General features: G+C 55.3%; 2 protein-coding genes across 18 annotated transcripts; one reads left to right on the forward strand and one right to left on the reverse strand.

Annotated features, from left to right (window-relative positions):
* The first annotated feature begins 377 nt into the window (after positions 1-377).
* NDST2 (N-deacetylase and N-sulfotransferase 2) lies at positions 378-8757 on the forward strand. Of its 9 annotated transcripts, none has more exons than XM_082424164.1 (16): positions 379-723; positions 1372-1473; positions 2871-2909; positions 2995-4340; positions 4535-4622; positions 4942-5096; positions 5282-5467; positions 5729-5857; positions 5989-6171; positions 6258-6354; positions 6723-6846; positions 6974-7148; positions 7347-7517; positions 7623-7732; positions 7934-8036; positions 8131-8757. In XM_082424164.1, exons 4-16 carry the CDS (start codon positions 3336-3338, stop codon positions 8254-8256), a joined length of 2652 nt encoding a protein of 883 aa, XP_082280290.1. In that variant the 5' UTR covers positions 379-723; positions 1372-1473; positions 2871-2909; positions 2995-3335; the 3' UTR covers positions 8257-8757. The 9 variants fall into 9 exon arrangements, with proteins under 9 accessions (XP_082280295.1, XP_082280297.1, XP_082280290.1 ...); XM_082424165.1 differs by having other exon boundaries at positions 1372-1469; positions 2868-2909; XM_082424169.1 differs by having other exon boundaries at positions 378-723; positions 1372-2909; positions 7623-7695; positions 8131-8268.
* A 123-nt stretch (positions 8758-8880) lies between these two features.
* ZSWIM8 (zinc finger SWIM-type containing 8) lies at positions 8881-23033 on the reverse strand. 9 transcript variants are annotated; one of them, XM_082424156.1, is made up of 26 exons: positions 22537-23033; positions 20280-20433; positions 19942-20036; positions 19598-19770; positions 19315-19422; positions 19121-19202; positions 18880-19000; positions 18288-18489; positions 17964-18139; positions 16585-17578; positions 15694-15825; positions 15384-15563; positions 15098-15281; positions 14787-14885; positions 14066-14190; positions 13378-13618; positions 13121-13279; positions 12788-13016; positions 12321-12610; positions 11943-12166; positions 10915-11406; positions 10506-10665; positions 10204-10380; positions 9924-10043; positions 9489-9599; positions 8881-9358 (listed from the first exon to the last, which is right to left on the reverse strand). In XM_082424156.1, exons 1-26 carry the CDS (start codon positions 22742-22744, stop codon positions 8898-8900), a joined length of 5697 nt encoding a protein of 1898 aa, XP_082280282.1. In that variant the 5' UTR covers positions 22745-23033; the 3' UTR covers positions 8881-8897. The 9 variants fall into 9 exon arrangements, with proteins under 9 accessions (XP_082280282.1, XP_082280281.1, XP_082280280.1 ...); XM_082424155.1 differs by having other exon boundaries at positions 19523-19770; XM_082424154.1 differs by having other exon boundaries at positions 10482-10665; positions 19523-19770.
* Between the last annotated feature and the right edge of the window lie 6 nt (positions 23034-23039).

A 23039-nucleotide genomic window follows, 5' to 3' on the forward strand; every position in this document is an offset into this window, starting at 1 on the left:
ATTGTGTTACTGCTGTTGGAGGCTTATGGCCAGAGGCTTAGATTTAACAGCTTGGGTTACAAGGCTTCAGGTGGAGAGATGTACCTTCTCCCACCCTTTTTGGGCCCATTTTAGAATAAGACTTATTCATAAACTCATCAGCCTCCAATTTGTCCCCCGGGCTGCTGAGGCGAGTTTGGAGCGGGGGGAAGAACTCGGGCCCTTAGCGGGTGAGCTCGGAGTCTCGCCCCGCCCCCGGGCCCCGCCCGCGTCCAGGACAGCCCTCCCGCCCCTCAGTGGGCCGGCCCGGCTCCCCCTCCGCCGGACCGAGTGGAAGAGCCCACACCCTCGGCCCGCCCCGGCTCCGGGAGCCTCGGCGCCGACGCTAGCCGGACCGTGCCACTGCGCAAGAAGGAGGGGGGGTGCCTCTGCCGGGGCGCTCGGAGCCCGCCGTCTATGAGGCTGCGGCTCGGCCGAGCGCTGCAGAACACCGTTCGGCGGCCCGGCACCTCGGCCGCGCGGCTGCCCGGCCCGGAGGCGGGGGGGACCCGAAGGGGGGCCGCGAGCGGCTGCGCGCCTCCTCCCCCCGCTGGGAGCGGTGGTTGGGCCCGGCTGCGGCAGAGCGTTCGCTCGGAGATGGCGGAGCCGCCGCGACGCGGCCCGAGGCCCCGAGAGCAGGGAAGCCGGGCAGCCCCGGGACGTGGCGGAGCCCGGGGACAGCGGGGACGCCGCCCAGTCCGCCGGGTGAGCCGCCCTTGAGGAGACCCCCGCTCAGAGTGTGGCCCCCGCCCACGGTCCCCGCAGTTCTCCCCTCACAGACTTCCCTCAGTGTGGCCACCGAAACCGCCCGCAGGGGCGTCCCCGGCCGCCCCTCGGGGCGGCCTGCGCTCCCCTCCCCCGTCCCTTCCGCAGGCCGCCCTGGCAGTGGCCTCATTCCCCTCGGCTCGTCCCCTCCGCACGGGGCTCCTCCTCCCCTCGGGGCTCCCCCAGTCCGACGCCCGCCCCGATGTCGCCGCAGACTCCTCCGCGCGCCCCTTGCCCCATTCCCTTTAATGCTCCACGGCCGACTCTCTCCATACCCACCTGTGAGCCCATGTTCCCACCAGCAGGGCCCTCCATCCGCGACCCCCGTGTGCCAGCCCCCCACGCCCGTGTCGCTGCTCGGTCCCCCTCCTCCCGCGGCATCTGCACTGCCGCTCTCCCAGCGCGGGGCCCACACCCCCGCTTTCCCCAGCGCCCCCCTCCCCCCCCGCTGTTGCTCTCCTCCTGCTGCTGCGCGCACATTTAGCCCCCTCCCCGCCGCGGTCCCGCTTCAGCATTTATCTTCCCACCCCACATCCTCCCCCAGTACTCCCTCATCACCCCTTCCCTAAATATTGCTGCTTCTTCTAGGTCCGAAGCTAAAATGCACTGGTTAAGACCAGGGCTGGAGCCTGACAGGCCTGACGTTGAATCCCATTTCCTCCACTGACTGAGCTGTGTGATCCTGGGCAAGTTACTAAGTTCCCTAGACCTCAAATTACTCATATGTAAAATGGGAATATTAGTTACCTCTTAGGGCCGGTGTGAGCGTTAAATATATGGAAAGCTCTTAGAAGAATGTCTGGCATAGTGTAAGCCCTCAGTAAATGTTAACTCTTATTCTTAACCTCGTGGGTGATGCACCCCCAGTATCTGCTTCCCCACAGTGACTTCTTCTCACTACTGTGTTTACCCCAAAAAGTTTCCTCTAATTCTTAGGATTCATCCCTTCCCATCACCATTTTGATCCTTTCCCAGCTCTCCTTTCATGCCGATTAGTTTTACCCAGGCCAAAGCAGAACTATTCTTAAGTTGTCTCTCTCAATTCTGAAGGACCCCGTCTCTGCTTAATCACCCGGAGATGTATGTGGGGGGGTGGGGGGAATGTGTGGTAGAGAGAGATCTCCAGCCACTGGCCTTAACTTCGAGTGACTAAGGTGGGGAGAGTGACGGTAAAGCTTCTAGAAGCAGTTTACTTAAGGAAAAAATTCTCCGAAATTAGGTCTCCTTAAAACTATTTTCTCATCTTACTGTTCTTACTTCTTCTCTATTATTGATTGGATACTACTTAAGCTCCTGTTCTCTGTCATTCAGCCCCACTCAGTTTGCTCTGTTTTTGTAACAGGACTCAATCCCTAATGTCTCTCCAGGCTAGCTCAGGACCTTTCTGAGCTGTTCAGGGGTGAGGGTGTAGTACCACCTAGGCTAAGTTAGGAAAGAGAACTGGAGTGGATAGGGAGACAAACTCTGGACTCAGCTTTCTAGCTTTTCTTAGGTGCCAGTGATGTGGCCTGCTCTGGGGCTACATTGTTATCACCCCTCCTGACACTGCCACAAGTGAGGTAAAGGGGGGGATGGGTAATTTTTCACAAGCAATGGAAAAGAGAATCCCCAGGTTCTGGGTTTGGAAGGTAATAGAATGATTAGCTAGCACCATTTCTCTTCCCTCTTGAATTTCCCCACCATAGTGTCCACCTGACTGCAATTTCGTTAGTGCTGTTAGCCTGTGGTGTTGCGTTTGATAGATGAGGAAGAGTAACAGACACATGAGTTTCCTCTTATCTGATATTTTGTTGGAGCACGGGACTTCTGGGGCTTTCCGTCCCTTCTTCACAGGACGAACAGAGCTCCTACTGGCTGAACAAATGCTCTGTCATGGGTTGGGAACTCCTTTCAGAGCAGGTTCATTTTCAGCCTCCTGGGCTGTTTGGCCTCTTGTCAATGGGAAATTTGTTCCCTTCCAGACCTTGGATATACTGCTTCAATTCTGAGCTTAGCTCAGGGAGGAGAATTTAGACAGTATTCTAAGAAATGGAACAGGCTGTGAAGCTAAAGTATGAGACTCAGATTATGTTGTTCTTCTACAGGAGTTTTTTTTTTTGGAGAACAAACCATCCTGTGAGCAGGAGGTAAGAGAAATGGGGTGAAGAGAGGAATGGATTAATGACACAATTTCAAGGAGAGAAGTAACCCATTGATTTCTCTGTCTTACAGGTAGTGAGGGCAGAGATTGTGAACTTTGCTGACCTCTGATGTGAGGAGCTCAGCCAGGACCAAAGGTGGAGCCTGGCTAGATTTGCATCCTGAAGCCATGGGCCAGTGGGCCATGGTGACCTGAGACCAATGGACTCTGTCCAGTTGCCCCCTGTTGCCCCTTCTACCTCCCCTATCCTATACTAAGGGGACTTGTTTCCACCTTTTCAGGGAACTGACCCTGCAGGAATCCCTTTCCCCTCTTTTCATATCCTTCTACCCTCCCAAGAGAGCCTCAGCCTATAGAACTCCTACCTCCCATCCCCTAAGGTGGTCCCCGTCCCTGCCTCACCTCCCCCGCCATGCTCAAGCTGTGGAAGGTGGTACGCCCAGCTCGGCAGCTGGAACTGCACCGCCTCATACTGCTGCTGATCGCTTTCAGTCTGGGCTCCATGGGCTTCTTGGCTTACTACGTATCCACCAGCCCCAAGGCCAAGGAACCATTGCCCCTGCCCTTGGGAGACTGCAGTAGTGGTGGGGCAGCTGGTCCTGGCCCTGTACGGCCTCCAGTCCCACCCCGGCCCCCCAGGCCTCCAGAGACAGCACGAACTGAACCCGTGGTCCTTGTGTTTGTGGAGAGTGCATACTCACAGCTGGGACAGGAGATTGTGGCCATCTTGGAGTCTAGCCGTTTTCGTTACAGCACTGAGCTGGCACCTGGCCGAGGGGACATGCCCACACTGACTGATCATACCCGTGGCCGGTATGTCTTGGTCATCTATGAGAACCTGCTCAAGTATGTCAACCTGGATGCCTGGAGTCGGGAACTGCTAGACCGGTACTGTGTGGAGTATGGTGTGGGCATCATTGGCTTTTTCCGAGCCCATGAGCATAGCTTACTGAGTGCCCAGCTCAAGGGCTTTCCCCTTTTTCTACATTCAAACTTGGGGCTCCAGGACTACCAAGTGAATCCTTCTGCCCCACTACTGCATCTCACACGCCCCAGCCGCCTGGAGCCTGGGCCACTGCCCGGTGATGACTGGACGATCTTCCAATCCAATCATAGCACATATGAACCAGTGCTTCTTGCCAGCCTTCGGCCAGCTGAGCCCCCGGTGCCAGGACCCTTGCCTCGCCGGGCCCGGCTTCCCACTGTGGTACAGGACTTGGGGCTTCACGATGGCATCCAGCGGGTGCTCTTTGGCCACGGCCTCTCCTTCTGGCTTCACAAGCTCGTTTTTGTCGATGCTGTTGCGTACCTCACTGGCAAGCGCCTCTGCTTGGACCTTGACCGTTACATCTTGGTAGACATCGATGACATCTTTGTGGGCAAGGAAGGAACCCGTATGAAGGTGGCTGATGTTGAGGTCAGTCTTTCTTTTTTCTGACTCACATTTCTTTCCTTAGAAGCTGTTTCAAGCTCTGTCCTATCAGACTCCCTTCCTTGATTCTGAGCTTGTCATAGGTATGCTCCCTGCCCTTTCTAGGCAAGAAGAATGCTACTTCTCATTTTTCTCCTTCTGAGTCTCCTGATTTCTCATGTCCCTGCTACTCTTCCCAGGCTCTGTTGACCACCCAGAACAAACTCAGGACCTTAGTCCCCAACTTCACCTTCAACTTGGGCTTCTCGGGCAAGTTCTATCATACTGGTGAGCTTATTCCCCTGCTCCTTCAGCATATCAGTCTTAGTTTGATCTGTCCCTTCACTGTCCATCCTCCTGGGCAGACAGGTTGGAGAAAAGAGGCAAGGTTTGGGGTCAGAATGCTGTGAGGAGCTAGCAGTGGGTATGAATTTAGGTTAGCATGGGCGGCTGGAGGGCAGGCTGGCAATCGGGAAAATTAGTCGGTCTTAGGTGGGCAGAGGTCAGCAATGTTGTCCCAAGGATGGAAAGTGGTCAGTGTTGTTACAGAACAAAGGAGGGCACAGGGGCTGACTGGCTGTGGTCAGTGGTCAGTGTGTGGTCATAGGGACAGAGGAGGAGGATGCAGGGGACGACATGCTGCTGAAGCACCGCCAAGAGTTCTGGTGGTTCCCCCACATGTGGAGCCACATGCAGCCACACCTGTTCCACAATCGCTCCGTGCTGGCTGACCAGATGAGGCTCAACAAACAGTTTGCTCTGGTGAGACCCTTGGATCTCTTCCCCGTACTTTCTCCCAAAGATGATGCTTCCTTTTCAACCTTACCCTAATGGGGTACCCTTTCCCTACCCTTTCCATTTTTCTTTCTGTGGAGGCATCCCCACCCTCTTTACCCTCTACTCCCCAAACCTCACCAGGTCCTGGTGAGAGTCTCTGCCATTCCCAGGAGCATGGGATTCCCACGGATCTGGGGTACGCTGTGGCCCCCCACCACTCCGGCGTGTATCCCATCCACACACAGCTCTATGAGGCCTGGAAATCCGTGTGGGGCATCCAGGTGACCAGCACTGAGGAGTATCCCCATCTCCGCCCTGCCCGCTACCGCCGTGGCTTCATTCACAATGGCATTATGGTGAGGGACTCCCAATACAGACTTGGATCAAACTCCCACATTTGGACAGCCTCCAACCTGCATTGTCCAAGTTCATCCATATAATCGGGGGTAGAGGGGTGAAAAGTCATAAAGCACATAGCAAGAGCTTTGTTGCTGTAACTTCAGACTGAGTCCTCTACAAACCCAGGGAATCCTAATGCCTCAGGTCTTTTGTCCTTAATCTACTTCTCATTCTACCTTTCAAATCTCATCTGTCCCTGTTTGTTCTTTTCCCTTCAGGTGCTGCCACGGCAGACGTGTGGCCTCTTCACTCACACGATCTTCTATAATGAGTATCCCGGAGGCTCTCGCGAACTAGACCGGAGCATCCGAGGTGGAGAACTCTTTCTGACAGTGCTGCTTAATCCGGTAAGGTGCCGAGAGGAAGGGCTAGAAGACTGGACAGCCAAAGTGTTTGCATAGTGAGACTTTTGCTCACCACGCCCACTTCTGAAGTGGGGTAGGCTCTCCAAATCTGACATGCAGGCACCCCCTTTCAGATCAGCATCTTTATGACTCATCTGTCTAATTATGGAAATGATCGGCTGGGCCTGTACACCTTTGAGAGCCTGGTGCGCTTTCTCCAGTGCTGGACACAGCTGCGCCTACAGACCCTTCCTCCTGTCCCTCTCGCACGGAAGTACTTTGACCTCTTCCCTCAAGAGCGAAGCCCCCTTTGGCAGGTATAGGTGGAGCTCAGGCTGACCTAGAGACGTGATGGGGGTGGCCGTTGAGGAAAAGATTATCTGATTCTTGGCCTCATTTTCAGAATCCCTGTGACGACAAGAGGCACAAAGATATCTGGTCCAAGGAGAAAACCTGTGATCGGCTCCCCAAGTTCCTCATTGTGGGACCCCAGAAGACAGGTGAATCATCCTTAGCCAACTTCTGTTGCCTTACCTTAAACCCAAAGAATTCTTTGGCCAAGAAGCTCCCTTCTCATACCCACCCCTCATTAATCTAGTCCTTTGAGTGATTCTTAACCTGGTTATATATCAGAATCATCTGTTGAGTTTTTTTTTTGAAAGACCCACAAGTGATTCTGATGCACAATCAAGGCTGAGAACTGCCATTTTAACCCTTCCCTGGGCCTCTCTCAGGCTTTCCTTTTCTCGCTCTAGTTTGGCCAAAGGGTATTTTACCACCCAGAGTGATTATTTTCTCACCTCTTTCAAGCTGATGTTGTTGAGGTGGATTCTCTCCCACGATGGCCTGGACTTTCTCTCCCATTTAGGGACCACAGCTATTCACTTCTTCCTGAGCCTGCACCCAGCTGTGACTAGCAGTTTCCCGAGCCCCAGCACCTTTGAGGAGATTCAGTTCTTCAGCGGCCCTAATTACCACAAGGGCATTGACTGGTGAGACCTGGAATGCTTCTCAGGACACTCCCTTCCCCTAAACTCCCCCCTTCCAGCTTCTACCAGCACAGATATCTGGCCTCTTCACTCTGCAAATTCTCTGCCTCTCCTCTCTACTACTTCCTAGGTACATGGATTTCTTCCCTGTCCCTTCTAATGCCAGCACTGATTTCCTGTTTGAAAAAAGTGCCACCTACTTTGACTCAGAGGTTGTACCACGCCGTGGGGCTGCCCTCCTACCGCGAGCCAAGATCATCATTGTGCTCACCAACCCTGCTGACAGGGCCTACTCCTGGTACCAGGTGAGCCTGCAGCTAGGCACACATCAGAGCTTAAGAGAGGTGGTGATTGCTAGAGAGACAGAAAGGAATGAGAGTAGGGACACTAAGCTAGTGCCTTAGGGAGGGGTGCCTATGCTGTCTGTTCACTAGACCAAGAGTAAGGGCAGAACAATGCTGTCAAATCACCAATTCCTTGCCTTCCTGTTCCTTGTCCTTCAGCATCAGCGAGCCCATGGAGACCCAGTTGCTCTGAACTATACCTTCTACCAGGTGATTTCAGCCTCCTCCCAGGCCCCTCTGGCACTTCGCTCCCTACAGAACCGTTGTCTTGTCCCTGGCTACTATTCCACCCATCTGCAACGCTGGCTGACATACTACCCCTCTGGACAGGTATAGTTCCCCAGTAGCCCACATGGGGGTCCCCTTCCCCTCCTTTTTCCTTCAGCCCGGAGGCTTCTAAGGAATACAGAGGGAACCACATCCCTGTCCCTTTAGTTGCTGATTGTGGATGGGCAAGAACTGCGTACCAACCCAGCTGCCTCAATGGAGAGCATCCAGAAGTTCCTGGGTATCACACCCTTTCTGAACTACACACGGACCCTCAGGTGGGAGAGCATGACCCAGGGGAGGATGACTCTGGGGGAAGTGGGGAAGCAGGTTGACCGTGTCTGTTTGGAAGAGACATGGATTTACCCTGTCTTGCAAGGAGAGACATGTGTCCCTCTGGGCTGGGAGAGGTAGTGTACATTTATGAGGCTTGGATTTCTTTTCTCTCTGTCACCTAATGGCCTCTTCTTGTTGAGCAGGTTTGATGAAGATAAGGGATTCTGGTGCCAGGGACTTGAAGGTGGCAAGACTCGTTGTCTAGGCAAGAGCAAAGGCCGGAAGTACCCAGATATGGACACTGAGGTAAGCAAAGCCAGGGATAGGGTATCCCTTTCCACCTGTAAGATCTGATTTTGTCCACTCCTCACCATTTCTGACTTCATTTTTCTCCTGTTAGTCCCGCCTTTTCCTTACGGATTTTTTCCGGAACCATAATTTGGAGCTGTCGAAGCTGCTGAGCCGGCTTGGCCAGCCAGTGCCCTCGTGGCTTCGGGAAGAACTGCAGCATTCCAGTCTGGGCTGATGTATCAGCCTCCCGTACCAGCAAAAGCCCCCTTCTTCCCTAAGGGGCAAGCCCAGAGCAGGGCCCACAAGGGGGATTAGAGTGGCCTGGCCCCTCCCCCTTCTACCTCAGTGGCCTCGAGGCCTGGGATGGCTAAGGGAAGGGCATCCCTTTCCCATAGCTCTGGGGTCTAATAAAGGGGCTTCCCTTGATACCCCACAAGATGGTACTAGGCACCTCTGGCCCATGGTCTTGGAAGGTGGGGGGGAAATGAGAGGGTCCAGGCAGGGTGTAGAGGAACGTATTAATCCAGTGCTTTCCCTCTTTATCCCCAGCAATGTATCTATCTATAGTGGCCGTGGGAGGGACCCCTTACTGTGGGATCAATGGGATCTACCTGTGGCCCGGCCTCTCTAATGTCATTCACATTGAATGGGGATGAGGTCGGACGGTGGCTCATAGAGCTGAATATGAGCCCTAGCTGTGGGCTAGAAATGAGTTTAATAAACATCCTTATTTTTCTGTTTTGTCCGCCTCACTGGAGTGGGAGAAACCTAGAATAAAGCAAGTATCAAGACTTTTCCTCTGCCCCAGTTCAAGGTTCATCCACACATGGAGGGAAAGAAGGGAAAGGCCCAGGCAGACGAGAGTAAAAAAGAAGTTTATATATTTATAAATGCCAAATAAATACCAGAGGCCACCCAACGCCCCCTCCCAGACAGGGCTGTCTCCCCCAACCCTAGGCTTCTAGGGTCTGAGACATCTTGGCCCCAAGCTACAGCCCAAGAACAGCTGCCAGTCTGGGCTACCAGGGAACTGAGTGGGGATGATCTGTCCAGCCAAGATTCATTCCCCCTTTGTGAGGGGCCCCCATAGCCACAGGCCTGTGTCCCTGTATAGGGCCCGAGGGGGGCCAGACTCAGGGGGAGAAGGTGGTCATCTCGAGTGAGACCCGCTGCCACAGCTCCTTGGTCTGTTTGCTGCGCTTGAGATTCTGCAGGATGTCGTTGAACTGCATCATGCCCATGGGTGTCAGGCAGAAGGCGCTGCGAGCACTGCGGATCGCGTTCACAAAGTCGTCGTAGTCGGCAGGGGTCAGGTGAATCAAGCGGTGGTGGATGTACTGGAAGATGTGGGGAGCCACTAAGCCACTAAGCACAGAACCAGGCCCCTCGGCCCTGGCGTCCTGGGTGATCTGTTCCCTGCCTGCCCAGGAGGTGTTCCACCCTGCTCCATACTTCCTGGGTTATCACCTGCATGTATGCCTGCTGGCAGCGCTGCACCAGCTGGTGGAAGGCCGGGGCACGCAGGTGGTTGTGGGCATGAGCAGGGCTCAGCCGCTGCAGCGTCTCCATGACGATCTCCTGCAGCACAAACGGGCTCAGCACCCCCTTGGCTGCCCCCACACAGAACTGGTGCACGTAGTTCACTCCTGGGGGGCAGGGGGGAGGGGCATGAGACGGGGGTGGCCACCTCTGCCCTAGGGACCCAACTTTAATCTCTCAGCTCTGGCCTGGCAGAGAGCCTCCCTCCACCCCAGGAGCTGAGGTAGCCCCCCGCCCCTCGCGCACGCACACGTACCCGACCAAGGCCTCAACTCTGAGCAAGAGCTAGGAAGGAGGTCTGGGATGGGAAGGTGGGGGGAGCAGGTGAGGGCGGACAATGGTCCTGGGGAGGGGAGGTGTTACCCAGCTTTGCTGCCAGCCCCAGCAACCATTTGACATCATCAGTGTAGGGGGGGGAGCGGGAGAAGTTGTTGGGGTGATCATTGTGTGCCCGGCGACCCAGCATCTCCAGTGCCAGCATCCCTGGAAGAAAACGGTGGGCACATGGTGAGGGTGCATCCTCCACCCTCTACCTCAGCCTGGTACCTGACCCCACGGTAAACCAATTAAGAGGTATGGTGGGGAGGGGTCACGGAAGAGCCTCTGGCTGCAGGTGGGGGCACAGGAAGGGCCCTCCTCTCACCGACACGGTAGGCGGCGTGCAGGTGGTGTAGGCTGTGCGGGTTGACAGGCTGACTGTGAGTCTCCTCCTCGGGTGGTGGAAAACCCCCGCTCACCAGAGGGCTGGGCTGTGTGGGCAGGGCAGGCAGTGAGGCACCCTGGATGGCCGGAAACGTGGAAGCTGGATGGACACTGCTCACTGAGGGTGGGATGAAAGCCACGTGAGGAACTGAACCCAGAGAGGGACAGAGAGGATTCCCTCCCCTCCTCCCCTGCCCGGTGTGCCTCCCTTCCATTCACCTGTTCCCTGTCCCCACAACTCACAGGCCACACTGGTGGGCAGTGGGAGCCCTGGCTCTGTGTGGTAGGGATGTACTGTGATGGGTGCCATGGAAGGGACGGGGAAAGACACAGCAGTGGCGGCAAGTGAGGGGGGAGTCACCGAGTAAGGGTACTGAGCCCCCAGGAATGCAGGATGCACACCCTAGAGGTGGGAAGAAGAAAAAAAGGAAGATTTCAAATTATATTAGGATGTAGCTCTTCCCCATTTGTCCCACAGCTGGGTATCCTGCATTTCTTATATCTTAGTTGGGCTGGGTCCCCCGACTCCCGCCACCTCACCAGGACTCTTGGACAGCCCTGTTATCCTCCCGGAGTACCCCACTCCAACCCCCCGTGAACTCCCAACGTGCTCCCACGTGCCCAATCTCCCAGTAGAACATCGCATACTCACCTGTGGGTATGCAGAACTGGGCACAGGGAAGACGGCAGGCCGGGGCATATGAGGCATGGGGTGGGCGGGGTGAGCTGGGTGGGTGAGGTATTGAGGGCTGCAGGGCAGGTGGGGCTGTAGAGCGGTGTAGGGGTGCAGGCCAGGGGAATGACCATGCCCCAGTCCTGGACCCGGATATAAACTGGACCCCACCGAGATGACTGGCACCACTGTGGCTGCTGTCACTGCTGCTGCCGCCGCCGCCACTGTAACCGGCTCAGTCCCTGGGCCCCCCCTGCCCTCAGGCAGCCCCCGCCCAGCCTCCCCAGCTGCCCTGATCCCACTGGCACTACAGCTTGTAGCCCCTTCACGGGCTGTGGATGAGCCACCTGCTGTTTGCTCATATAGCCAGAACCACTGGTGAGCAACCTCAAACAACACTTCAGGGTATACGCCCCCACCCTTAGCCGCCTCTTCCACTGCCATGCAGGCCTTCTCCAACATCAGGTTATCCTGGAAGGGAGGGGCAAAGAGGGTTAAGGGGAAAGGGCTTTACTCAGGGACAGTTTTAGATGACATTCCAATGTCTCCCTCAGAGTTGGCTGGTTCCTGGGGAGGCATCTAAGGTCAGGGCCAGTGCTCAGAGTCAGTGTCAAGAGCAGTGAATGCTTCACACAGACAGTGAACAGATACTTGTTGACCAGTAGAAGTCAAGACCCAGGTTACAGTCCCAGTTCCAAACTAATTTAGCTACTCCCAGCCAAGTCCCATCATCTCCCTGAGGCCTTCCCTAAGGACTCCATCCTGGTGATCATCTTGGTCCCTAGACTATAGGCCACATTTCCTTACCTATGAACTAGGAATAATCCTGTTCTCAGAGTTGTAAGGTAAAGAATGTAATAGATGTGAAAGCACATTACTATGTCAAGTGTCACCATGAGAGGACCAACTGGATAGTTTGTGAACTCCAGGATATGGGAATCAGGAGCTGGACCCAACCTCCCTGCCCAGATGTCCCAAAGCAGGTCCGCAATTGCCTGTAAAAATACCTGCTCCTTGCACTGCACCAGGGCCCGCTGGATCTCATTGGGGTTCAACGCATGGGCATGAGGCAGGCAGCTTAGGGCTAGTTCCGCCGCCGCCCTCACCATATTGGAGTCTCGTGCCCGTGATGCCCTGTCAGCCAGGGATGCAACCTCAGGGGGTGTCAGGTGCCCATCCCAGCATTCTACCAGTATAGTCAGGGCTGCGCTGCCAATCTCCATTGCCTGGCCTTCAGGAAAAGGAGAGAAAAGCAGAGTGGGGTTAGCACGGGCAATGGGAATGGGAATGGCGTCTCTCCTATCAGGTCAGTAACTCCACAAGGATAAGACTTATCACCATCGATTAATCCCCTTCCCATACCCAAATCAAGATGCTGGATTTACCTGTAATCCAGGAAACGTGGGAAGAATAAGTACGTGAGAGCCAGTTGGGAGAAACAAAGTTGTGCAGGCCAAGGGCGTAAAGCCCAATCTCGAAGGCGCAAAGGTGCAGGTTACGGTGAGGACCCTGGTGGCCCCCTGAGGAAGATGGATGTGTGAAAATGGAAGTGCTGCTGTTGCCCCCTGCCTTGATCAGCACCGTCTTCGCCAGCTCGAAGTAGAAGTGTGCAGCTGCCTCTGATGGCTGATTGGGTACATGGGGGGCATGACTCTCAGGACGGCGGCCCTTGTACCTGAAGGGGCAATGGGGTAGGGACAGGGATTGGGGTTTCTCTGAGGTGGGTGTCCAGGTAGGTTGGAAAAGACCAGGGTAAGTGAGGATGCTGGCGGAGACAACAGTTGGATTACACTAGGGATATGGTTCTCGGGGTGGGCCAGGTCAGAAGACAAGGGTATTTCTTCCCACTGACCTGCCAACTTCAACTGTCTTCGCCCGGGCCCCTCCACTGGCACTGGCCCGGCGACTTCCGCTGGAGGACGAGGAGCCAAGGGAGTCTGAGGAAGAGCTGCTAATGCTGTCACTGTCCTGTCCTCGACCCCAGGAGGTAGGGGCCCAGCCCCCTCGAAGTGGCCTCCGGCTTAAGGTTGGGGAGCTATCCGACGTCGTTTCAGGGGCACTGCTGTCAATGCTGGCCATGCCTAACCCCCCCAAGACAAGTCAGTCTCAGAAGTCAGAAGCTCCAGAAGTCAGACTCCAACCTTCAGGAATATCCTTCCCTCCATGTCATCCCACGGGTTGTTACCTGTGTGCTTCTTCTTAGGCCGCCCTGGTGAGCCCCAGCCCCGTCCATTGTAGCCTCCACGGCTGCCAAGTGCCAAGCGGCTGGGAACCTTCCCCTCTGGTCTTGGGGTCAAAGCTGCCTCAGATGGGAGACCCTCACAGGGGGAATGTGGGGAACTCTCTACGTAGGGAAGACAGGACACTGGGATGAGCCTGGGAAAGGGGGGCCCAACACAGCTCCATACCACTCATCCCCCCTGCCCAGTGCCCCCACCTCACCAGGCACATTCTTCTCTGTGAAGCCCTCAGTGGGGCCTGGCCCAGCCCCTGCCACACTCCCTGGCTGAGCAGGCCCTGCAGAGGCTGAGGTCAGAGGTTGCAGGGCCCCTGGGGCAGATGGGCCCCCATGCTTTGAAGGAGACCTCTGGCTGGCTGTGGCTGGGCGGCTAGATGAGTAGAACGAACTCAGTGTCTGTGGTTTATGCGTCTGGCTCTCTCGGTCCAAGAGTTTGTCTAAGATCTGAAAGACAGAGAAGCGGTGACTGGATGCCCTTTAGCTCCTGACTTCTATTACTTTTCTTTCTCCTTGAAACAGCTTAATACTTCCTCCTCAGGAAGGCTTTCCCAGTTCTAACCACAGGAGAACCTGCTGGAAGACAGGGGCTGGCTTACATATCTTGGTATCCCCTATAACATTTACCACAGGACTAAGTATATTGATATTCAATATATATTGAATAAATGAATGAATGAACAACTTTACGCCCCCTGCTTCTCTTCTTCCACCCCAAGCCCAAGCATTCCTATAAGAACCATTGGTCTCTCATGTTCTTTACGAGGTGTTCCCAAGATTCCCCCGGTATCTCCTGTAGGTAGAATAGCCCTTCCATTATACTAGAAACCCCTGAGAAAGGTGATAAAATTTGCTCTCTCTGCCTGTCGAACTCCCAGTACCTCAATCCCTTACCTTTTTGAGTTTGGCCTGGTCGTCTTTGTAAGTGATCATCAGTGCTAGGGCCAGGTCACCCTTCTCCCGACGTGTGCCTTCACATAGCAGGGGATGCTCTGCCTCACTCACTGTTGTCTTCATGCCTGTGAGAAAGAGACGCTCATGGGGGTTGTGAGTGGCCATAACTCGCAAGACAGCCAAGGGTAAACAGGCCAGGGCTCCCCAGCCACCAGCATGTGAAGTAAGGAGTTCTCCTGGTCCAACCCCCATTTCCTATGGAAGGTGCCCACTGCCTAATACATCCAGCCTAAGCTCTGGTCTGCTTTTTAAGACCGTCATAATTTGGCCCTCTCTATCACCCCAACATATCCATCACTTCAGGGAAGTTGGGCTCCCCACTCTCATGAAGACTTGATTGCCCCTGTGTCTTTATTCACAGTGTTTTGTCCCCCTACCTAGAACTTAACTGATCTTTTAACCCATATTCCATACTCTATCCCCTTCTTAAGGCCTTTCCCTAGAGTCCTGTTTTGCTGTCCTTATAACACCCAACATTCATAGCCCACGTTTTTGCCCTCAATTCTTCAGTCTCATAGGCACTATGTGTCATGGCACATACACGTCATGCTGGCTTTCCCCTTACCATAGAGCCCCTTCAGAAGAGGGCCCATGTCTCATGCACTTCAAGGCCTGGGCCAGGCTTAGCTCACAGACGTGCTCAAGACACTGAGAGACTCACCCAAGGCAGCAACTGCTGCTTCAAATCCCAGCTCCTCATCCCCAGGCATCTCGTTGTTCCAGTTGCGACTTGGGGGCCGGGAACCCGTGGGAGAAACCACTGGATAAAAGTTGGGGTAAGGTAAGCAGACAGAAGTAGCATGGGACAGAATGAAAAGGGAAGAAACCCAAGACGCTCATCATTCCAGACCCTTCCATGAAGCTGCCCGATGCTTCTTACAGGCAATTCAGAGCCTTGGGGCTCTTGATTTCTCTTTAGAGAAAGCTACCCCTGCCCCAGTTCCCCACTTTCTGTAGTGTCAGGCATCATACCTGGAGTACAGAGAACATCAAAGATGAAACTGGCCAACATGAGAGGCAAAACAGGCCGATAATCACAGAGTGTCCCCTCCCGAAGCTCCTCTGCCCGGCAGCGCACGGTACTCATCTCACTCGGACCCAGAGGAATCTTCTTGAGCAGGGTGGCCACCTCAGACTCCTGATATGCCAGCTTCACCTGAGGGCATAGGGAGGAGCTAAGACCTCAATCACCCCAATGGAGATCAAGGTGTGAGTGTCTGAGGAGATGGCAGTGCAAGGTTCAGATAGAACCTCTGACCTCCAAGGCCTTGGTGGAAGCTGGGGGCCGCTGTAGCTCCAAGGCAAACATGCCCACTCGGAAGGCCAGGTTGTGGTGCTCTGGGCGCTCACTTAGCACCGTTAACAGGAAGGCCGCCTTGGTCAGGGTGTTGGTAGCCACCCAGGTCTGACGGCTTGTAGATACCTTGTTCTTCTTGCCCTAAAGACGGAAGCACAGGAGGCAGGCAGATGAGTCTGACTCGCCTTGGTGGAGGGAGGAGACTCTAGCCTGGGGTGGGGCGTGGGAGAGGGTTATGGGTAACTGGGGAGGCAGGGGGGTTCTCTCTCACCTTGGCAGGGGGCGGCTCTACCTTGAGGTCAGGTGGGTTGGCTAGCAGGTCCTGGGCAAGCTCCACGGTGAGGCGGGAGGCCTCACTGCTATAGCCGTGCGCATGCAAGGCCTCAGCACAGGCAAATAATATCTGGAAAGAGGACATGGGCACCAAACATGTTGCAGGACACCATACTCACTCATGCAGCAAATATCCCATGAGCACTCGCTATACACTGGGCCCTATGCTAGTCCTGGGTATACCACAGAGACTCACAGCCCATTAGAGAAACAGACACAAAAACACACAAACAGGTGTGAAGCTGGCTACTACTGGGAAAGGTCCAGAAGGGAGCAGATGGGCAGGATACCTCAATGGGACTTGGGGCAGAGGGGCAGTCTCAGGGAAGACCTCCTAGAGGACATGATCTCTAAGATCTCTGAGGCCTGAAGAAGGAACGGGGGCTAACCAGGTAAGATGAGGGAAGAATATTCCAGACAGAAAGGCCAATCCGTACAAAACTATGGATGTAAGAGAGAGCATGGCAAGCTACGGGAATGGCTCAACTGAGTGCAGTGTAACTGACATAGTAGCTAGATGAGGCTGGAGAAGCAGGCAAAGTTCAGAACAAGTGAAGCCTCATAGGTCATGCCAAGGACCTTCATCTTCACCCTAAGGGTAATGGGAAACCACTGAAGAGTTTTAAGCACCAGAGTGACAAAATCATATATTCCAGGAAGATCAACATGGAGAGAAGAGAATGGACTGCAGGCAGCGAGGCCAGTTAGGAGCCTGCTGCAGGATTCTAACAGTCACACAACAGTCCTGTCACTCGCAACCAGAGGCAGGCGGTCCCTCTCCCAGCTATGGCTAAGAGGCACCCTCAGAGTCCCCTCCAAGCCCCCTCACCTCCATGCGGCTCTCCTGTTCCAGTGGCTTCAGTCCGGCAAACAGGTCGTGTTCCTCCCCAGCCCCGCCCTCAGCCTTCTCCTCCTCGCCCCCAGCCCCATCCTGAGCGTTCAGATAATACGCCTGGTAGTCATCCTCCTCCTCTCCAACCACAGGGGCTGCCTCTTTGGTTTTAGGCAGCCCACTGCCACTCTCATCTGTGGAAGCGAGGTCGTCCCGGGTACAGAGCTCCCTGGGCAGTAGGCCAGGGGGGCCAGCAGAGGCTGTGGAAGGCTCAGGCCCTTCTGAGAAGTACACGCCACCATCTTCTTCATAAGTATCTGGAGGTTCAGGAAGGAAGGTAGAAGGGCCTCGGGAGCCACCAGGGTGAGGGCAGGGTGGTGGGCTCTCAGGGAATCCACCAAAGGTGCTGGCCTCTGCGCCCAGGGCCAGGCTGCTATCATCCAGGCTCATCTCAGCCAGATCCGGCTCCAGGGAGCTGTCTTCACTGCTCAGCCGTCGCTTGCTCCCGCTGCCTGCTGAGCCCTTGCCCCCACTGCCAGCCCCCCCCAATGCTTTGGCTTTGCCCCCACCTGGACCCATCTTATGCAGAGCCTTATCTCCCCCCTCGGCCGAGAGGCGGCGGGGACCCCGCTGCGACGAGAGGACCCCCTCACCCAATCCCTTGCGCTTGGCCCCAGGCTCCTTGGGTCGCACAGCTGGCTCGGCAGGAAGAGGGCGGGGCCGCTCCCGGGATTCTTCCAGGCCCCCAGATCGGGAGGCACCTGGTCGAGGGGGCAGGGCTCGGGCCCAGCACAGGGCCAGCTTCCTGTCAGTGGCACTGTAGGTGACACCGGGAAGGGGGTAGGCCTCTTCCCAGTTGAAGTAGCAGGCCTCCACCGCCGGCCGGAAGCCAGGGAAGAGCCGCTCCAGGGTCTTCTTGTGCTGTCCCCGCTTCACGTTCTCAATCACCTTCAGCTGCCACTGGCGCAGCTGCACACACAGCTCCCGGCGGCTGTGGGAACAAAGCAGGGGCAGGTTGCCAGGAGGGCGTGTGGGGCCTACACTGCACCGAGCAGGGACAGGAGGAAACGGGGAGATGGTATTCCCCGGAAGCGGAGCACAGGGAAGGACCCCAGGAAGCGCTTCTTGAGCCAGCCCCATAGACATCACTCGAATACTCAGGGATTTGGGAAAGTGGGTTATTTAGAGGGGGGATGGAAGAGAGCCTCTCAGGAAAAGAACTCATAAATCACTGGAAACCCTAATGCTCAGCACCTCCCATTTCCCTAGGACTAGAAAAACGGTAGGTACGTGTGTCTATGTACGGGAGATGAGGGCTCGGTCTGTCCAGGGCTGGCCCCATCTCTGGGCGGTGGTGAGCCGTGGGGGAGACTCACCGCTGGGGGCTGAGCGCAGGGTCCAGCACAGCCAGCCTCCACAGTGTGACCATCTCGTCACACATGCTGGCGCACGCGTGGGCCGCCACCTCTGACTGCCCATTGCTGCGGCCTGTGTGCCCACTGGCGCTGCTGTGTGAGGCTGAGGTGCGCACGCTGTACCACCAGCCTGTTATCTGGAAACAAAGAGGGCTCTGAGATGAACCTAACAACTTAGAGGAAGACAGAGGAGCCCCACGCAGTGTCCCTGTCAGCAAGAGGGGAGTGCGGTTAAGGGAGGGAGAGGATGCGCCAGCACGGGCCTCCCGGGCTCTGCGGGATTACCTGTTCGTAGGTGAGGCACTGGTCGGTGAGGATTTCCAACAAGGGGGCAGCATTGCTGTCCCTCCGCTTGAACATCTCCCGCACGATGCTAAGCAAGTTCCAGACTCCCTCTGGCTCGCGGCCCCTCAGTGGGCGCAGCAGACATGCCCATTCAGCAGCGGCCGGAGGCTCCGTGGAAGACAGATACATGGAGTTCACATCACTGTGAAAGTCGCAGAGTGGAAAATGATGACCCTAAGATGGGGCTGAATAAAGCAGGTGAAAGAGCAACAGGACTTTGACACAAAAGGGGTCAAAATACAAAGTACAGGGGACAAAGTACGACCCAGACAAAAATTCTTAATCGCCCTCTGCCTCAGTTTCCCAATCGCTGAAAGGAAGCAAAATAACTCCTGCTCTACCTAAGGACAGACCACTCTGTGACTACATAAAATTATCATCACCCACTGATCTCACTAGTGACATGTATGCGCCAGGCAGTGTACCAGTGAAGGGTGGGAGAGGTAGGCATTACTAAAACAAAGAAACTGTCCATGGCCCGAGGGATGCGCCCCTCCCACCACAGACACAGGCATGAAGAGATCCTGTTTACCTGAACACCACAGGGGAGGGGCCACAGAACTTGTGCAGTGTCTTCTTGATGTTGTCAGTGAGTGTTGATTCATCCAAATACCAAGTACTCTGATCGGAGGCAGAGGGCCCTGCTGTGGGGTCTGGGGGTGACAGGCAGTCAGTCACCTAGAGGTAGGAGCCTGGATTTGCCTTTAGTAAGTGGCGCTCTGCACCCCCAAGCTTGCTTTCTTCCTGCTGCCCTTCTTTCTCACCACACTCACCTGGGGCTCCACATACTGTATTAATGGCTGTTGACTGGGAGGAAAGGAGTTCATCCAGGAGACGCTGGGCTGTGGGCAGGATCTGAGGGGGAAAGGGACACAAAGGCAGAAGTGACCCAAGGAGGCCTGGGCCTAACAGGAAGGCTGATATGCAGCCCTGGACTAGTCAGAGAGGGTGTGCCAACCTCCCTCACCTGCTGAGGGAGCTCACTGATGAGGTACTGAGCAAACTTCTGCAGCTGGTCCCTCTGCAGCCGAGACAGGGACTCTGACACTGGGGCCCGCAGGCAGACTGCAGAAGCCTGAAGGGAACACCGAGAGAAATGAAACAATCTGGGAAAAGGCTTGCTGACATCGGAGGTGGGGACAGAGAGGCAGAGTAGGGGAGGAGAGGGGGCTCACATTGTGGCCAGGCATGCAGCAGAGAAGGGGGGGTGGAGCGGAGAATAGGGCCAGGATAAATTGGGAGGGCCTCACGTTGTGGATGCGGAAGAGACAGAGTGCCACGACGTGGGTGCACCATTTGGCCCCAGCCCCACAGGTGCAGCTGCAGGAAGTGACCCGGCAGCGGTCAAACATCACAGCCACGTTGTAGGCCCCTTTGGGGGGGACCATCTGAGGTGGCACCACTGTAGCACTCAGGTGGAACCCTGGGGAGAAACATCGGTATGGTCAGGGAGAGCCACCAAGACACAGTTCTCTGCCCTTGACCCTGGCCCTGCAGTTCTTCAGACAACCCACTCCAGCTTCTTGCAGTAGTTCCTTAATTCTTAACACGGGGTGGGAGGAGCAGGAAGTACCAACTGGTGAAGGACCCTTACCAATCTGCAGGGGGTCCTTCACAGCCCTCATGCGGAATAGCTGATCCCCTCGCTGGAACTCATCTGCACTGCCGTTGGCCAGGCAGGAATACAGTCTGGGAGTGAAGAAGACATGGCCACAATGCAGCAAATACCCTTCCACAGACCCTGTCAGAAACCACCATGCCCCGGGCACTCTCCTCAGTGTCACACCGTGCTGGGGAAAATCCCAGGTACTCCCTGCCCCGGCTGCCTCCTTACCGCAGCCCCAAGTACGGTGCCCTTTGTTCCGTGGGAAGCCCAGCGCGTGGTGTGGAACATCAGGACCCCACTCCCCACTGTCAGTCCTTTAGCCTCACCGAATATCCTCTTCATTCTCAGGGAAGCTCCAAAAAGCAATTCGGAGTTGGAGCTGCTCAGGCACCGGGGGGTAAACTTTCTCCACCACTTCAAATGGGATATGAAATGCCACCTGTTTTGCTGACAGCTCCACCAGTGGGATCACCAGTCCATCTTTGGAAACGAAGGTTGAGGTAAGGGGAAAGAGGAGGGGAAACAAAAAGGGCCATGATTACTTGGCACCAATGCCAGTGCCACATCTTGACGCACCCCACCCCCCCCTTCACTATGAAGGAAAGAGGACATCTGGATGAAAAACCAAGGGACCCTCCTGTCAGGATACACTAACCCTTAAGACTCCATCTGGGGAAGGGGAGCTAAACAATCCCCAGCCTACAGCCTGCTAGAAGATACCAGGGATATCCCAGAAACTCTTGGCCAAACAGGTGTGTCCCAGGAGCCTAGCAAGTAATGAGTCTCACCTGGCTTGTCATCTAATTTCCCATATACCTAGCACTTGAGATTCATATTACATTGTGTATACATCTCCCCTGGCATTCGCTTCTCTAATTGCTTTTACTGTCCCTTTTTTACTATCCCTTTTTTGTTTGTTTGTTTTTACTATCCCTCTAAATGACTCCATGCCTCCATCTAAGGAGGGAAGATAGGCCAGAGCACGGAAGAGTTAAGAGAGGGACCTCCAGAAGCAAGAGAGAGTCTGCACTTTCTTTGGCACACCTGAGCCCTGGCTTCCCACAGTGGATGCCCTGGGGTGTGGGCTGGGGGTGGAGAGGTTACCCCAAGGGAACCTGGCTGCCACTCACTCCTGGACTCGCCGGGAGTAAGATGGAGTGACCATTCAAAGTTTCCCACACTGTTTTAATCAAAAAGCAGTGAAACGCAACAGACTGCATATCTCACCAAATTGCTAGTCAGATTAAAAGACATATACAAAATCATGGTGCTGAAAGGAACCTTTCTAAAAAAAAAGTCAATCTTCTTATTTTATAAATGAGCAACTGAAAAAGGGTAGGGTTGGCGGGGCGGGGGGGGAGGGGGGAATGCCATGCTTTCCTAGATTTTAACCTGTTCAGAAAGATACCAATATATTGAAAATCTTCACCACCATCTTCAGTTACTTCCCTCAAAGTGAGGAGCTCTAAGCCTACCCGCACATGCAAATATGAAAGAAGCAGAGAGCCCATAGAAGACCCACAGCGAAACTACCTATGATGTGTGTGTGTGTACAGAGCATATGCTATCTCTCCAAATGAAGGTAAATATTACCACTCCTAAACAGTGACACATGTAAATTTCTCTCTGTCCCTAAGGGGTGCTGGAAATCTCTCCGGGGCCGTTTGGAAAACAGAACCTTAGAATCCAGAGTAGAATCACAAATTAAACCCCTCAACTGATGAAAAAAGTCCACTTCCAATGAAGCTCAAACTGTGCCTTGAGGAAGGCAAGGAAAGAATATGGTGAGTCCTGAGTCTGCGGGGCTTCTGTTTTCACTCTCTTCTCCATCCTCTTTAATAAAAGCAAAATTCTTCACAGCACTCATCAGAAAGACCCAAGGATGAAAGAAACTCAAGTGAAAAGCAAGAAGAATGTTTCACAAGACTCCAGAGTCAAGTACCCACACTCTTCCCCAGGCCCCAGATGAAGGAAATCTAAGGCTTTAGTACAGTGGTCCCAGGCTTGGCTTCTGACAGATGTTCAATATGGTCAGGAACCAAGCCTCTGATCTAAACCTATGTGACATCTCCTCTCGTAGGCCAGTTCACCTCCACTTTCCTCTGCGTGGAATCCCTTCTTCGTGCAGCGGGGACCAGAGATCATCACCTTGAATCAAGAAGCTCCCAATACACTTTGCAATGGGGTGACACACCTCAAGTGGTCACTTCTTCACAATCCGGCCCCTACCCACATTCTTTTCTATTTTCTGGCCTGCCTCAGGCTGAACTCGGTAAGTACTCCCAAGTCAAAGAGGGAATTCTTCTCCTTTACCCCATCTCTTACGGCAAATAAACGACAGAAGATCTACTTTCTGTCTTTAATCCTATCCAACCCAGGATTTCCCAGCCATCACTCCAACACACACACAAACACACACACACACAGGGAAGGTGTGGAGAAGGCAGCCCCAGGAAGACCGGAAAAGCGAGTCCTGAACAGCTCCCGAGCAGGGACAGCTTGGGACAGCTCCCGAGCAGGGACAGCTCTCGAGCAAGGCCGGAGCAGGGCCTGCCCGCTCCCCTCCTTCCAGCTCACCCTCACCTCGCATTCTGGTACCGCCACTGCCACCTCCGCCACCGCCGCCAGTGGGGGAATTGGGCCCCGCTGACTGTTTGCGCCATCCCCGCCAGTTCTGGCAGAGGCTCTCGGCCTCGGAGATGAAAGAACAGAGCGAATCCTCCTCAAAGCGGTCCGAATCCTCGAAAGAGAAGCGCTCTCCGTCCTCCCACTCCGCGAACATCAGCTCCATGGGGCCCGCACCCCCCGGGGCCGGGTCCCCCCCCGCGGATCCGGGGCCTGGGCCGCCGGCCGGGGGCTGTGGGGAGGCCCGGGGCCTGAGGGGCGAGCCGGGGCTGGGGGTGGCCGGGGCGCTCAGGGCGGCCGTGCCGGGCGAGGATCTCAGGCCTGGGAGAGATACGGGACGGGGCCTTGCCCAACTGCGAGGTGTGAACGGGGATCGTGGCCAGTCTCCGAGATTCAAGGCCCGGACGAAGCGCTCGGCAGCCGGGGCCTCTTGGCTGCTGCGGCGCCGCCTCCCCCATCAG

This window comes from Balaenoptera physalus, assembly GCF_965194825.1.
Source record: "Balaenoptera physalus genome assembly, chromosome: 14".
NCBI lineage: Eukaryota > Metazoa > Chordata > Mammalia > Artiodactyla > Balaenopteridae > Balaenoptera > Balaenoptera physalus.

Coding starts and splice junctions, on each gene's coding strand:
- NDST2 (XM_082424163.1), top strand. CDS start 3,336: ATGCTCAAGCTGTGGAAGGTGGTACGCCCAGCTCGGCAGCTGGAACTG. Junction 6,847..6,973: donor TACCACAAGGGCATTGACTG/GTGAGACCTGGA, acceptor ACTACTTCCTAG/GTACATGGATTTCTTCCCTG. Junction 8,037..8,130: donor ACCCAGATATGGACACTGAG/GTAAGCAAAGCC, acceptor TTCTCCTGTTAG/TCCCGCCTTTTCCTTACGGA.
- ZSWIM8 (XM_082424154.1), bottom strand. CDS start 22,744: ATGGAGCTGATGTTCGCGGAGTGGGAGGACGGAGAGCGCTTCTCTTTC. Junction 19,203..19,314: donor TCAGTGAGCTCCCTCAGCAG/GTGAGGGAGGTT, acceptor TTTCCCCCTCAG/ATCCTGCCCACAGCCCAGCG. Junction 13,017..13,120: donor GCCTAAGAAGAAGCACACAG/GTAACAACCCGT, acceptor TGGGGGGGTTAG/GCATGGCCAGCATTGACAGC.